This window comes from Mustela nivalis (assembly GCF_964662115.1).
Source record: "Mustela nivalis genome assembly, chromosome: 2".
In the NCBI taxonomy this organism is placed as follows: domain Eukaryota; kingdom Metazoa; phylum Chordata; class Mammalia; order Carnivora; family Mustelidae; genus Mustela; species Mustela nivalis.
In genome coordinates this window covers 179,587,218-179,601,647 of record NC_139021.1, presented here as the reverse complement: position 1 = coordinate 179,601,647, position 14,430 = coordinate 179,587,218, and the positions used below count along the sequence as shown (strand labels likewise).

The following is a 14,430-nucleotide window of genomic DNA, read 5'->3' as shown; positions in this document are numbered from 1 at the left end:
GTGCAGGGAGGTTACCTGAAACGGGTTTCTTCAACGTCTAAAGGAGGCTTTGAAACCACTAACTTGATTGACTTGAGTGACTTGATTCCTTCTGGAGGGTCTCTCCGTCCATCCGAAAAGCAGTGCTCGTCTCCGAGGGTCCTGGTGGCACTGGGGTCTTCGTCATCGTGTCACCATGGGCAGGGCTCCCGTGCAGGCCTATTTCGGTCTCTTCAGGCCCGGCCCATACGAAGCCTTTGCAGCTTTCCTCCTTCCTGCCTCGCAGCCAGACTTGGCTGGGTCTTCACACACAGTCTGGCATCCCTCCCCGCCGAGCCGGGATCCCTGCAGCAGTGGAGGGAGGGAGAGGAGGAGGGGAAGCAAGGAAGGTGGCTTGGTTGCTGCTCCCTGGGCGCCGGGTGCCAGCAGCTAGCACCCTGCGTGGATTACCCCCGAGTGCCTGGGGCGGTGTGGTAGCCGCGGCCGGCGTCCATTCTCCAGGTGAGCAGACTGACGTCCAGAGGGGGAACAGTGTGCCCAGGGGCGCACAGCGACCAGATGGGCATGTGTGTGCTCACATACATTTTCGTCTTTTTTCTCTGCCGCTACGTTCTTCTTTCCACGAGGCCCATGGGCCCATTCGATGCCTGTGTGCTCCTATGACGCAGGGTCCTGGGTCTTCATCGTCGAAGTCTCATTTGGCATCAGCAAACAGCACAAGGCAGTGTCCTCCAGGGTCTCCTTTTGCTCAGGGACCCCTGGTGCTCTTTTGGCCAGTGCGCCGGCAGGATTGTAAATTATAAATGAGCGTACCCGCTCCGGGGTTTCCACAGCAGTGGTGGGAAGGCGGGGCGCACTCCGAGGCCCACGTCATTCTGAGATGGAGATGGGATTTTTTTTTTTTGTTTGTTTTGTTTTAAATGACAGTGGAGCATTATGGTCAGTCCAGTGGGAAGACGCTGTCCATGCAGAGGTGACTTGGGAAATGCCGAGATGAAGTGGGGCTTGCGTGTAACGGCCCGTTGGTGCTGTGCACAAAGCCCTTTGTGCCGCCAGACCCTGCCTTGAGGGGCCCTGTGGCCTCTGTGCCGTCCCCGCAGGCCACCCGAGCTGGGGATGGGGACAAGAGTGCACTCTTTTCCCACAGAAGGGGAAACCAAGGCTCAGAGACAAGAACCCCTATCTTGGGGGTCTTGGCTCGGTCCATTTTCCACTGGTCATGCCATTTTATTCCATAGTTATGATTTTATATTTCATCTTTACTATCTTTGTGGTGACAAAAGGAATGCTTGTTCTATGTGAGGAGACTTGGAAGGCAGATGGAGACGTGTGAGTGGAGAGCAAATCCTTCCCACAGTGCACCCCCCGGCTGGCGTGAGTGTGCGTGTGCAGAGACAGGCAATGTGGGTTCAGATTGTGTTTGAACCCAGCTCTGTGTCTTATTTGCTGAGTGATTTAGGATAGGAGACATCACTGCCCAGAGTCTCAGTTTTCTTATCTGCAAAATGGGGCAATTACATGTACCTTTAGCACAACCTCGTCATCAAGGGAGATGGGAGGCAGCACAGTGCCCGCCACAGAACAGGTGCCGTTCCTGTGGGTTCTCCTCCCCCTGCCCAATGGCAGTGCTTCTCAAACTCACCTCCAGGGCACCCTGAAGGCAGAAGACTATTCCCAGTGGGGTGCCCCAGCTGGCGCCAAGCAGTGTGCAGACGGCAAGGCAAGCTGTGACTCTGGGCAGATTCTGTAGCACTTAGTGATAAATCTGAGCTTAACTTTACTTAAAAGCAATGCTTTTTATGTTGGAAATGTTTATATATTTTGAACATGGGGGCTTCAAATTGTCTTGTAGCTTCCTGCAACCCTTGGCGCACCTGCCCACACCCCTGGGGGCTGGTGTACCCCCATATCCCTGGGGGGCTTGTGAACCTCCCCACACCAGTGGGGTCCGTACACCCAAGCTGGGGTTGGTGCTGGAGTGGTCCTCGCCTCTTGCCACAGCTAGTAAGGGCCAGGCCCGTGGGCCGACAGTGAATGTTCATTGCCTGCAAACAACACTCTGGAGAAATCCATCTCACCTTGTCCTAAAACACTCCCTTGGACATGGTGATCCCATCAGATGGTTCACTCGTCTCATCAAAAAGAAATAAATTCCAAAGAAGTGTTTTCAGGAGGTTCTTTGTATTCAAGGGTTAAGCAGATTCTTATTTTGCTTATCTTTGAAAATAAAACAATGTTTAAAACTATTCAGATCAGCAAAGCCATCTGGTGGGGAGTACGCAGCTGCTCTCCATTCAATTGTGCTGCCTTTAATTTATTCATTGAAGGGTGCCGCTGTACATCTGCAAAAATCCTTATTTGCACTTGGTTTTGAACATGTGAGCTATGTGTCTATGCGAGACCTCCCTCTTCTTCGCCCGAACTGAAGGACATCTGGGTTGGCTCTCCCCTCTTCCTGAATTCCGGTCCGAGCCGGCGGGAGGGTGCTGGGGACTCAGCTGGGGCAGAGCCACCTGGCTCCTTTAGGCCCTGAGATGTCATCTCTGTGCCTTATACTTGGAGCTGCAGCTACTTTTCATTCACTTTGCTGTTTGTGTTAAGGGAACACTGTTGAGTGGCAGCTAGAACCTGGCAGGGGCTGGAACCCTTGAAAGTGTGCAAAAAAAAGAAGAGTTAATAGTATATCGCATAGCTAGGTTCCTGATTACTGCACCATGTGCCGTGTCTGCTTTGGGAAGAAGAGGATGAGGGTCTGAGTGGTGCCGGGGTTTGCCTCCAGTCAGTGGCTGATTAAGGGGCTCAGCAAGTGCTCTGCCCAGGCCTACTGATGCCCAGGTCTGCTGTCTCTCTACTCTATGTCATAGGGAGGAGGAGGGATGCAGCATCTCGTTCTCCGGGCTGCAGTTTCCCCGTCTGTGAAGTGGAAATGCTAATCAAGCTTTCTTCTTAGATTGCCATGATGTATAAACAGGGCGATTTGAAAAGTTCCAGCCTGGTGTCTGGGCAAAAGGAAGCCCTACTAAGTTGGAGCTCATGTCACTGGTATTGTTGTCACTACGTGGCTAAAGCTCTGTTCTGGGTTTGCTTCTTCACTTATTAACTTAAAAAAAAAAAAAAAAAAAGAAGACTTAGTGTGTACGCATCCAGTGCCAGGCACAGTAGATACCGAAGCTTGTGTGGGAGCTCTGCACTGATTGGAATTCGGGGCTGAGCATCCCTGACTCTGCCCTGAAGAGCTTACAGGGAGACAGGGTGGTGGGTTGGCCGATGGCTGCTCTTACAGAATCTGGCGGCCTCAGTTTCTAAGCAGGTTTCTCCCAGAGCCGCTATCTTACCCGACGGTGCAGTGTGGGAGCGAGGTCCTGAGCTCTGCAGCCAAACAGGCCTGCAGTTGCATTTTGGTCCTGCTGCTGGCTAGCCATGGTGGGGCTCTAAGTATGCGTTCATGCCAACTGTGCCTCAGCCTCCCCTATGTAACACAGAGGTCGCAGTGCTGACCTCAGAAGATTACCATCAAGAAGGGAACCCACGTTAGGGAACCTGGGTGGCTCCATTGGTTGAGCGTCTGATCTTGATTTTGGCTCAGGTCATGATCTCAGGGTTGTGAGTTTGAGCCCCGTATTGGGCTCTGCGCTCAGTGCAGAGTCTGCTTGAGATTCTCTCCCTCTCCCTCTGCCTCTCCCCACCCACACTTTCTGTTTCTTTAAGAAAAAAAAAAAAAGAAAAGAAAAAGGAAAGAAGGGACCTCACATGGTGCATTCATCTTCTGGGGTCCCTGAAAACCGTATTTTGGGTCTGCACAAAGGGTGATATTTAAGTTTGCGTTTTGAATGCCTTAACACAGACTAAACTTTGTTTCCTTGAAATTCTTTACCTTAGGCAACTGTCATTGCTTTCTTGCAAAGGGGCATTAGGCACTCAGGTTTCGCAGCAGGTTGTGGAAGCTTGTCTCCAGTAGGTTCTACCTTAGTAGAAAACCGCTGTCGGTAGATCTATGAGTCTGAGTGGGAAATCTAGTACCTAAATCTAGTGTGGATTTGCATTACCCCTGGCAGTAAGAAAATGAACCATCGGAAATCGTTTTCCCTCCCCACTGGTTTCAGAGAAAGAAAATTGTCAGCCGTGTCACAAAGTCCTTGCACATCTTGTACACATTGAAGTCATCGTGTGATGCAGCAGCATGAGCATCAGAGTCTCCTGTCCACCCTTCCCTTCTGAGAAAATCCTCTTGTGCTGCACGTGGCAGAGAGACAGGGCTGTCTGGCTCTGACCGTATCAGAAAGCCACCAGCTCAGAGGAATATTAAAAAGATCCCATTCGGGACGCCTGGGTGGCTCAGTTGGTTAAACCTTTGTCTTCAGCTCAGGTCATGGTCTCAAGGTCCTGGGATCGAGCCCTACATCGGGCTCTCTGTTCAGCAGGGAGCCTGCTTCCTTCTTTCTCTCTGCTGCCTCTCTGCCTGCTTGTGATCTCTGTGTGTGTGTGTCAAATAAATAAATAAAATCTTAAAAAAAAAAAAAAGATCCCATTCTTTCCCCTCCTCCCCCAGCCTTCAACCGGCAGAGATCCGTGGGTCTGCGTCCCTGTCTTGAGGTGCCTCTCTGCTCCGCAAAGCAGAGCTGGTTCTCCTGGGGCTGGTGGGAGTGGAGCGTGGGGGGCTGGGGACAGCCCTTGAAATGGGATATGTGATTCTGAGTGTGGCCATGTTTCTGGAGATGGTGTTCTAGACTTCGATGGAATGTTCCAGAAGTCCTGTATTTCACATGTTGCCTCAGCAAATGCAATCGGTGCTTGATAAATATGTGCTTAAGGGTGTGGGCTAAGGAGAAAACACTTTTGTGTCTTTTGAGCTAATTGTGCAGCTTTTTAAATTTTGCCTAGCGTAAAGGAGGTATGCCCCAGCTTCTTAGTGCTTGCTACAAGACCACTGGCTTCTTAGCAGCCGTAGAAGACATAAAAATGATGCCAGTGGGTCTGTATCAGGGAAATGGTCCCTTCAAATCCTACACCTGTGAGTGTCTGGGCTGAAAGAGGTCGTGCCGGCTCCAGGTTTTACGTACAAGGAAACAGGCCCAGACTTATGGTGACTTGCCGTGGGTGACCAGCGAGGTTAGTGACCAGGACTGGAGGGAGAACATGCCGGGGAGCACTGCTCAGGGGCCCCTGCACTAGCTTGCTGCCTCATTGGGAAGGTGGCACTTTTGTGGCTATAAAATTTCAAAGCACAGAGTAGAGGTTCCAGTCTTTTCCCTTTGATGTGCAAGAATAAAAGGGGCTTCCGTCTGCCTCCCCGCCCTATGGGGCCCTTTCCATTCCTCCCTGCTGTCTTAGCTTCGGCGTTCTGGGAAGGGACCAGGCCCCCCCCCACCGTCCGCTGCCCCACGCTTGGCACCAGGCCAGCCTCTGCAAACCTGGTCCCTATCCCACCGCCCCCCCCCCCGCCACTCCCTGTCCTCCCGTGGTGCCCGTCATACTTTGCAGCTACAGAAGAGGCGCCTGCAGGATGAATAGGGTCTGAATTACAGAGTCTGAAATGAGACCATTTAAGACTCGAGGCCGACAAGGTCACTGAAGGAGGTACCTGCCTTTCCCCACCATGGCCACCTCCCACACGTCCAGGGCCGCCTGTCCTGTATCTCTGTGCAAATCTGTTCTTTAGAAGAGAGTTTCTGAAGGGATGGGAAGGGGCTGGGAGGAACGTCCAGACTGTCCGAGGCCAGACTAGGGTGATGGTGGGCAGGGCTCCCCGTTGATGAGGTGCGAGGCGGGGTTGGGGGAGACAGGGGTCAGGGCGCTGGCTCTTTACGAGGAGCTGCGTGTCCTTGGGGAAGTACAGAATCCCACTGGGCCTCGGTTTTTTTGTCGTGAAATGCCTGGAGGAGCAGGTACCTGCGGTTTGGATTCCCTGGAGTCCGTCCGGGTGGTGACCTGGGGCCCGACTGCCCACCGTCCTTGCGGTGTTCCAGGTCTCTCATAGCCTGAAGGACTTCACAGTCAAAGTCCCCAGGAACCCTCCACCAGTTCCTTTCAGCTCTGACCTCCCATCCGTAAAGCCGTTAGCTGAGCCCAGCCCTTTAGACCTTTGGCAACAGGCCCGTTTCTGGAAGACTGACCCTTCGTGGTAAGCACTGAACAGGTTATGGATGGAGGAGCCTTGTGAAGGGGCTGAGCTTTTCCCAAGTAGCACCTCCAGCTGTCTTAGACTCCCCACAGCTCCCCATCTTGGTGTCCAGGGCACCCGAATAATCCCAGTCGGGTCTGCTTGTTAGTATCTCATTTCTGCTGTAAAACTGGGCTGTTCCCTCCTCCTTCTCTGTGCCGCCGCTTGCTGCCCCTGCTTCTTTGCATTCATTGTTTCAGATTAGTTGCAGACAGGAAAATAGGACACCTGTGCCTAGCATTCTGTATACATCGTAGGCAAGTCGGCCTGGAGCAAGGGCCTGAGAGCTTCTCCTAGAAGAATGCAAAGAACACCCCTACTAGGTCTGCCAGGTGCCAAATGCCGGATGAAGCTTTTTATATCTCCTATCTCATTTCGCCTTCACGTCCACGTGAGGTGACACAGATGGTTTTGCTCCCATTTTACAAATGAAGGAATAAAGTCATAGGATGGTCATTTTCCTGAGATCACACAGCTGGCAGGGAGAGGAGTCGATGGAAATGCAGGTCTGCCTCACTCCAAAGCCTGTCAACACTTTGGATTGGTCAGAAAACATTTTTGCTACATCCCAACTTTCTACCTAGTTGGGAATCATGCGGCCTCTAGACCAGATGCAAGGGAGGCTGGCTGTGTCCTGTGGAGATCCGATCACAGAGGAAATGCCTGTTTCTTCCCTATTTCGTGGGACGTAAGACTACATACTGTATGGCATGAAAAATAGTTATTATTAACAACTATGTTGATAATGAATTTACAATATAGTCAAGGATGCTTTAAAACTAGTTTTTAAAAACTGCCCGTGTTCTCGCTGACACACATTTTGGGCACACCGGGAAGACCCTGCAGGTCGCACAGTTTGAAGCCCCTGTTTTAGACAAAGCACAGAGGAAGTGTCTCTGTCATCGCGGAAGGGGCAACCTGGCAAGGACATCCGAAGGACTAGGCTCTAGGAAGGGCTTTGCTCAAGGAAGCACTGAGGAAATCACAGCGGACCCAGAGCGAGGCAGGGAGAAAGGTGTCTTTATCAGGAAGTGGGGAGAATGGGGTCAGTAGTCCAGATAACAAAGAAGAACAGCTGAGGTTGTCATAAACCCACATTTTGCCAGAAAGTGACCTGGTGCATGACATTTGGGCAGTAATGTCTTGTTCGAGAACAGCTGCCATCTGGGTTTCCACCACTGTTTTGGCATATCTGCTTTTGGCATTAGCCAAGGGGTTCTATTAGGCAAAAGCATTGATTCAGTTGGGTCTGGGTCTTTGGATGAATTGCTTTGGCCTCAATCGCTCATGATTCACTTTGCTCATATAAACACACTTTTTGGAACTTAAAAACAGAAAACTATACCGGTTTAACTTAGTAACACCTAGTGCTTATAACCTGTGGAAGAGTGTATCCGTTAGCTTCTATCACGTACCAAGCCCCCCACCCGCAAGCGCCGCCAAGCCACCATGTTGTTCCCATGGTGACGGCAGAGGTGCAGAGGGTGAGTGGGTACATGTGATGAGTCTCAAGGCCTGGGCTTGGGACTAGCACGTTGTCACTTCTGCCTCATTCCATCGGCTGAAGCCAGTCTCTACACTCAAGCTAAGGGGCGGAGACTTGTATCCCTGTCTTGTTGAAGTGGCTGCACAGTCATTCATGTGAAGGAAGGCAGATTGCAGGGAAACAGGACAGGAGAATTAGAACGATTTGCTCAATGTCAAAGCTGCATCTCCCACCTCCAGCACCCAGGCTCCAGTTTTGTGTGTGATCTGTTACTGTCAGGGATTTCTTTTGAGAATCCAGAGGCCCAGATCACTTCGGGGACTTGCCTAAAGTCTCCAGGTGGACACCGCTTTGGTGTCCTGGCCCACAGACCTGCTGACTGGCTTCCTTCCTCTGACTATAGCCAGTGAGGATCATTGAGGCTTGTTGTTTTATTCTGGTGATTGACTGCATTGTGATCAAAAGCTTAAAACTCCAGCTATAAGGTTGAAACTGGTCATCTGTTGTTTGTACAGGACTCTCCAGGCTTGCTGTTTCGGGGACAGTCTTCTATCTTTGAGTTAAATATGAGACATGTTCCTTCTTATACTTGTTGATGAATGTTCCTTGAAGAAATGTATTTCCATATGCGTAGCCCAAAGAGAAATGTCAGCAGTTAGACATGCTAATCAGAAGAGAGCCTTGTGTTTTAGTAAAGGTCACTTAAGACCCATCAAATTTTTTTTCCCTTAAAACATTCAAGTAAAATAATGTAATTAGCTATTTTTTTTCCTTTCTCCTCCCCGAGGGCAGATGTAAATGGTCTACCTAAATGAAGCTATTTATTTAAATCCATCCAGATTTCTTTTGAAGTTTTGTACATCTTTCTTCTGCTGTATCAGCTCATAGCTACAATAATTTAATAAGTTTTTCCTAGGGTGAAATTGGATGCCCTTTATCGATCTTACACCGAGGGGGCATTCAATTACTTACTCTAAAGTGGTATTTCTGGGTCTCTCAATTACAATTTTGTTATAAATGGCTTGCTAATGATGCTTGGGGTGCATAGGTTAATAGGGGGCATCCTAGCCAAGGCTGGGTAATTGAACGCTTTCTATTTTGGGATCAGTCATCTGATCTTGCACAGGGGTCCGGGTTCCCACACTTGCTGTCTGCCTCTATCGGGCACAGTGCTGAGCTGGGGCTGGGAAGCGAGCTCACTGAAATGTACACCTGAGTACTTTGGTTTAGTACCCGCACAGGCGTGCCAGGGGTCCTGACTCATCTGAGTCGACAGGCACCAAAGTGGGAACATTCCAGACAGGTAAAGCGCAAGGGATGTGTGCTGCTTGTTTTTTTTAAGGAGCACTACCTGAGTGTTCGGTTCCTGTGGCACTGTTCTCAGGATGGTCTGCGGCGTTTGGGAAAGGCCAGTTCAGGAGTATAACAGCAGTCCCTTTTCCCTTCAACACAGTCATATTAATTCAATTTTTCTTCACTGGATTATGTTGGTTAATACGTCTTGTAAAGGTCCTTTTGAGAGAATATGTGGCGTGCATGCTTTTTTGCACTTGGACAAATGTCAGCCCGAACTCCTACCTTCCAGACCCTACAGGATCTGGCTTCTGGTTCCTAGCCCCCATCAGTCCCAAAGCCCAGGGTTCTGTCCTCCTTGGGGGGGGGGGGGCGCTGGGGTTTACTCCCCAGCTTCTGTCCTTCACAGGGTCTTTACTTCTCCTGAGCCCCATGTGGCTGGCTTCCTTCTCATCATTCAGACGTTACCCACCTCCCCCAACTACTGTTCTCTGGACATCCTGCTGCCGGACCCCCTTTCCTGTTGGGATGCAAGTCTCACCTGGGGATGGAGGTCAGTGTACAGAGCACCCCCTGACTACAGCCCCTGACTAGATCTGGGTCTAGTGCTGCATTAGAGAAGGCCTGTCATCGCGGTTTCCTTGTACTTTCCCTTTGTGTTTCCTTCACAGCCTTCATCGGTGCCTGACATTGTCGTGGTCATTGGCTCTTGCCCTGTAGCCCCTAACTCCTGGGAACATACAAGCTCCAGGTGGGGAAAAGCCCCTCTGTCCTGGTTTCTTCTGTACAACTCCCATCCATTCAGCCATGGCTTGGTTTGGAAGCCTCAAAACCCCAGGCCCTGCACTGACAAGGGCCACAGCCGTGTGTGGGATATGGTCATAGGGCTTATTTTTAATCGATATCGTCAAGGGGTGTTTCATACTAGATACTGGTCATATGCTTCAGTAAAACTTGTAGGGTAATTTTATATTGTTTCCCCATGACAACAAACTCCAACTCTCCAGACACCAGCTGAATTGCCCTACAATTCAGTTTAGTTCTGATCGTAACTACCCAGAGCTTGCACAGACCCCACAAGTTAAGGGTTCAGACCTCCAGGATTACCCCACTTCAGATGCCGGTTACAAGCCTCGGGGTCTGAAGGCTACCCAGCTTCTGTCTGATCTAGCTGCCAATTCCAAGGTTCCCACAAGGCCCTCCTTAGGCCTGATAATTCCTTATACCCATGCTGAGAATGCAGGAAAATGCCTTATTTACTATTATCAGTTTGTTATAAAGGATACAACTATGGAAGAGCCAGAGGGAAGACACGCCTGGGGCAAGACCTGGGGGGAGGGGCATGGAGCCACCCTCCCAGCACCTCCACAAGTTCACCAGCTAGAGGGCTCTCTGAATCCTGTCCTTTTGGGGGTTTTTATAGAGGTTCTGTTACATAGGCATGATTAATAAATCATTGGCCTTGACAATTCACTCACTGGCCTCCCTGGAGGTTGGGGAAGTGGGGCTCTAAGTTCCAACTGTCTAATGGAGGCTTGGGCTTTCTGGCCATGAGCCCCATCCTGAAGCTATGAGGGGGGTTTCCCAACAAGAGTCATCTCATTAGCATAAATTCAGCTGTGGTTGAATGGGGCTTGTTATGAATAACAACAAGATGCTCCTCTCACTCCTTCACTGAGGAAATTCCAAGGGTTTTAGAAGCTATTTGCTGGGAACTGGGGACAAAGACCACATGTTTATTTTGTATTCTGTTCCCCTCTGTCTTCTGTTGGCTTTGGGTCTCCATGACCCAACCGCACCTCCAGCACTACCTGCCCCAGGCTTGCCCCTGAGAAGGGATCTGCCCAACAGAAGAACAAACAAGTGAATGAGTTGTCACCCCAGGTCTCAGCTCCCTGTTCTGTGTTAAGAAGTGAGACGAGTAGGTCTGGCCGGAGGGTGCAGCCTGCCCCGGGGAACGAATGTTTGGGCTCACCACGTCCTGGAGCCTGCCTCCCTGTGGAGACTGTCAACTTCCCCAACGACCCAGTTAGTTGGCTTGTAAGAAGAAACCTGTGTTTTTGTTTAGGAATATTTTGCCCATTCTGTTGGGTCCAGATTTTGTACATTCTTGTGTTGGAGCTTCAAAGACTCTGTTTTTTTTTCTTTTTAAAAAAATCTAATTAGACTTTCTGCAGCCAGAGGCACAGAAGGGTGTGAACACACTCCCCACTGAGATCCTGGTTGGAGCCTCCTTTTAGCCCCGTTTGGCCTTGTCTTCAACATGTAAAAAAATGTTTTCTTGGCTTAGCGATAGGATTTCCAAGTAGGGGATCTTGCCCTTTTGTTTCTTTGGTTTAGAAGAATTGTTTGTACCAAGTGATGGGTCAGAGGTGGTTGAGTGAGTGGGAGGCAGGGATTGGAGCCTTGAGGTTCCTGTCACGTCCCTCCAACTTCTCTCAGAGATGAGCGGGCGGCAGAGCCCCGGGTGTTGGCCTCGTTCCAGAATAGTTTGCTCCCGCACACCCCCACTCCTCTGCTCTTCCCAGAACTGCCTTGACCCCAATCTCGGCCTCCCTTAACTAGCATTTCTCAAGCTGGTGCCTTGTGACATTAGTGAGAATTCCATGGCCAATTATGTTGTGGAAATGTTGCATCTTTTAGCTTTGTCCTGTGGACTCACAGGGATCATCAGCATATTCAAGGCCCCCAAAGTCCTGTTGTAAAGAAGTCTGATTGTGTTCATCTTACCTTTGCCTTGACTAATTTAAGCACAGAGCACATATCAACAAGATGCAGAACATTGAGAGGGAGACATTTTAGGAAGCGCTACTTGGCTTTTTCTTGGTCAGCCTATTTTGATAAAGCAGGGGCCTTTCTGTCCAAGAGAAGGGAAGGTTCCTGCTGGTGAGTCCTCATTGTTCAGCCTTCCAACCAATACGAGCAGGCTTTAATGCAGAGTTGGTTAATCCTACCTTCTCTGGGGACCAATAGGATCGTTTGAGGGCTGTGTGTGTGTGCCAAGTTGGAGGTGAGTCTACGGCCTTTGGGTAACTCTCAAGCCCTAAGGAAAAATAATGGGATAGGATCTCCCATCTTTGATTCCACTTTGAACATTCTTGGCATTCACTGACAATTAAAAAACATAATCTTAATGGTCACTGATGATGCTGTTATGAATGCTGCCTACCTTTTAGGGGATGCAAATAACTATGGGTAGGCATTAAGCAAACTCTTTATGTGCATTAGCTAATTTAATACTGGCTTCAAGCTTGTAAGTGAGGTACTCTTGCCCTGATTTTACTGGGGAGGGAGGCAAAGCTCAGAGACGTTATATGGCCCCCTGGAGGTCCCACAGCTAGTTAGTGGTGGTCTGCCGTTATTGGAAATGAAGTCTCCTTTTTTGCTGTTTTTACAGCATCTACAAAGAAGTGTCATCATTTGGGCAACAATACATTTTCTAACCACAGAATTCTGTTAATGGATTTTTAAGAATCATGTTTTCCCCAGGATGATGAAAGTGAAAAATGATTTCAGGGTCTGAGTGTTATGTTACTCAGGGGAATACAGCACGTTGGGTTTAATTGCTTAATAACTTAAAGTCAAACGGTTTTTTTTTTTTTTATATGATGCACTCTACTGAAGGAGAGAATCATTTCAGTGTTTCTAAATTTTCATTAACTTTTGCCTCCTAAACCGATAATAAAGGTTAGTTCTCGGTAACAGACTATGGGTGCTATTGGGAGAGAGGAAACATATTTTCTCTGCATACTCCTCTCCTCACTGGGCTGCTTCTTGGATATTTTGTGGATTTAAAAGCACGGATACTTAAGTTCATCTCTCAACTTAAAGTCACTGACCGTGCACGCATCTGGGAACGACTACGAAGTCTTGAGATTCGGAGATCGGTACTTAGCTGTGGTGTGGCTGGGCATTAGAGGATCTAGGGGCTGTGCAAAAATAAGGTGTTTGACGGGGAGCTCCAAAAGCTCTCCTTTTATCCCACGTGATTTTCTGTGACCCAGCAGAGTGACTGAAACCTAGGAGTGGAAAAGAGAACTTCTCTCCTGGGAAAGTGATCCCAGGGTTGTGGCTATCATCACATCATGTAATAAAACCTCTTTTCTTTGTTGTTCAGGTAATCTGACATTTTAAAGATTTTGCTCCCCCCCCCCCAGGAGGAAACATTTTAAAGGAGTGTGGGATGTAGAAGAAGAAATCTTCATGGGGCTCTCCAAGGATGGCGTGCCAACCCGTGCCTCACTGAGACCATGAGCCCTTCCGATCTCCTGAGTGTCTCCATGTCCTCCAGTGAGAAATCTTACACTTCATTTTGTGCCATGGGAAAAACCTGAAGGACAGATAGACTCGCTCCCACACTTTGGGGACTTTTCCAAGCTTGCAGGGCTGCTTACAGAACATGACAGTAGGAGAGCACCTCTTTCTGTTGTCTTTTGGAGTTGAACCAAAGAAGGCCCTTCCTCTTTCTCCAGGGCTTTGGTGCCTGCTCATTTTTATATTCTATTTGTGTCTGTTGCTTGTGCCTTAAGACCATCTTATCTAATCAAAAGACATCCTTAAAGTTTTTCCAGCACTACTTGCACGCATCCGGGCTCCCCAGGGGCTTGCCCATGGCTCTGGGGGCCAGCCATCCAAGGGCATTACCATGAGGCACTGTATTAATTGCTGCATCCAGTTGTTGCCCAACAACGAGCACAAACAGCAGGTCGGCTGCGGAGGGGGCCCCCTTCACGGTCACCCCGAGTGCCCCGCCTGCAAAGGAGAGAACAAAATTGTGCTCCGCGTAGACGGTAAGCAGATGAACTTGCTTGCTGTCCTCGAGGTGAGGGCCGAGGGGAATGAGAACTGGGGCAGGTTTCTGCGCTTCAAGAAGGGGAAGCGATGCAGCCTCGTGTTTGGATTGATGATCATGACCTTGGTGATGGCATCTTACATCCTTTCTGGAGCCCACCAAGAGCTTCTGATCTCCTCGCCTTTCCATTACGGAGCCTTCCCCAGCAATCCCAGCCTGATGGATGGCGAGAACCCGAGTGACACGAAAGAACATCACCACCAGCCCTCTGTAAATAATATTTCATATGTGAAAGACTACCCAAGCATTAAATTAATTATTAACAGCATCACCGCCAGGATTGAGTTCACGACCAGGCAGCTCCCAGACAGAGAAGATCTCAAGAAGCAGGAATTGCACGTGAGTAGCCTTGTGCTAATCTGGATTGATGGACGGATGGATTGATTTTTAAAAATAGATGCTTCCTTTTGCTGTCACCATCTTTGGGAAACACAGTGAAGAAAAATGACCAAAAAATTTCTGAGGTGTGCCTCACAATTGCGAGGGCACTGGGTGAGGGCTGTGTGTTCACGATGTTTACACCAAGGAGGAAATTCGAGGTATTGGAGGCAAAGCTAGACACACCCAAGAGCCACCGCATCTCAGAATTCCATTGCAGGGACTTGACTCGCTGCCATGGTGGTTCAGCTTGTTTTTGTAGATCACCATCATCCTATTTCT

The 14,430-nt window shown here is 49.5% G+C and overlaps 1 protein-coding gene across 13 annotated transcripts in view; it reads left to right on the top strand.

Moving 5' to 3' along the window:
• The window catches only part of CHST15 (carbohydrate sulfotransferase 15), a 75,344-nt gene that overhangs the window by 29,341 nt on the left and 31,573 nt on the right, over positions 1-14,430 (top strand). For 12 of the 13 annotated variants that reach the window (XM_082721651.1, XM_082721658.1, XM_082721657.1 and 9 more), the window contains one exon: positions 13,036-14,109. In XM_082721651.1, the coding sequence (XP_082577777.1) occupies positions 13,564-14,109 (546 nt within the window). In that variant the 5' untranslated portion in view covers positions 13,036-13,563. Of the gene's footprint in view, positions 1-9,589; positions 9,670-13,035; positions 14,110-14,430 lie in introns of those variants that run through there. The other variant, XM_082721655.1, reaches the window with a different exon arrangement.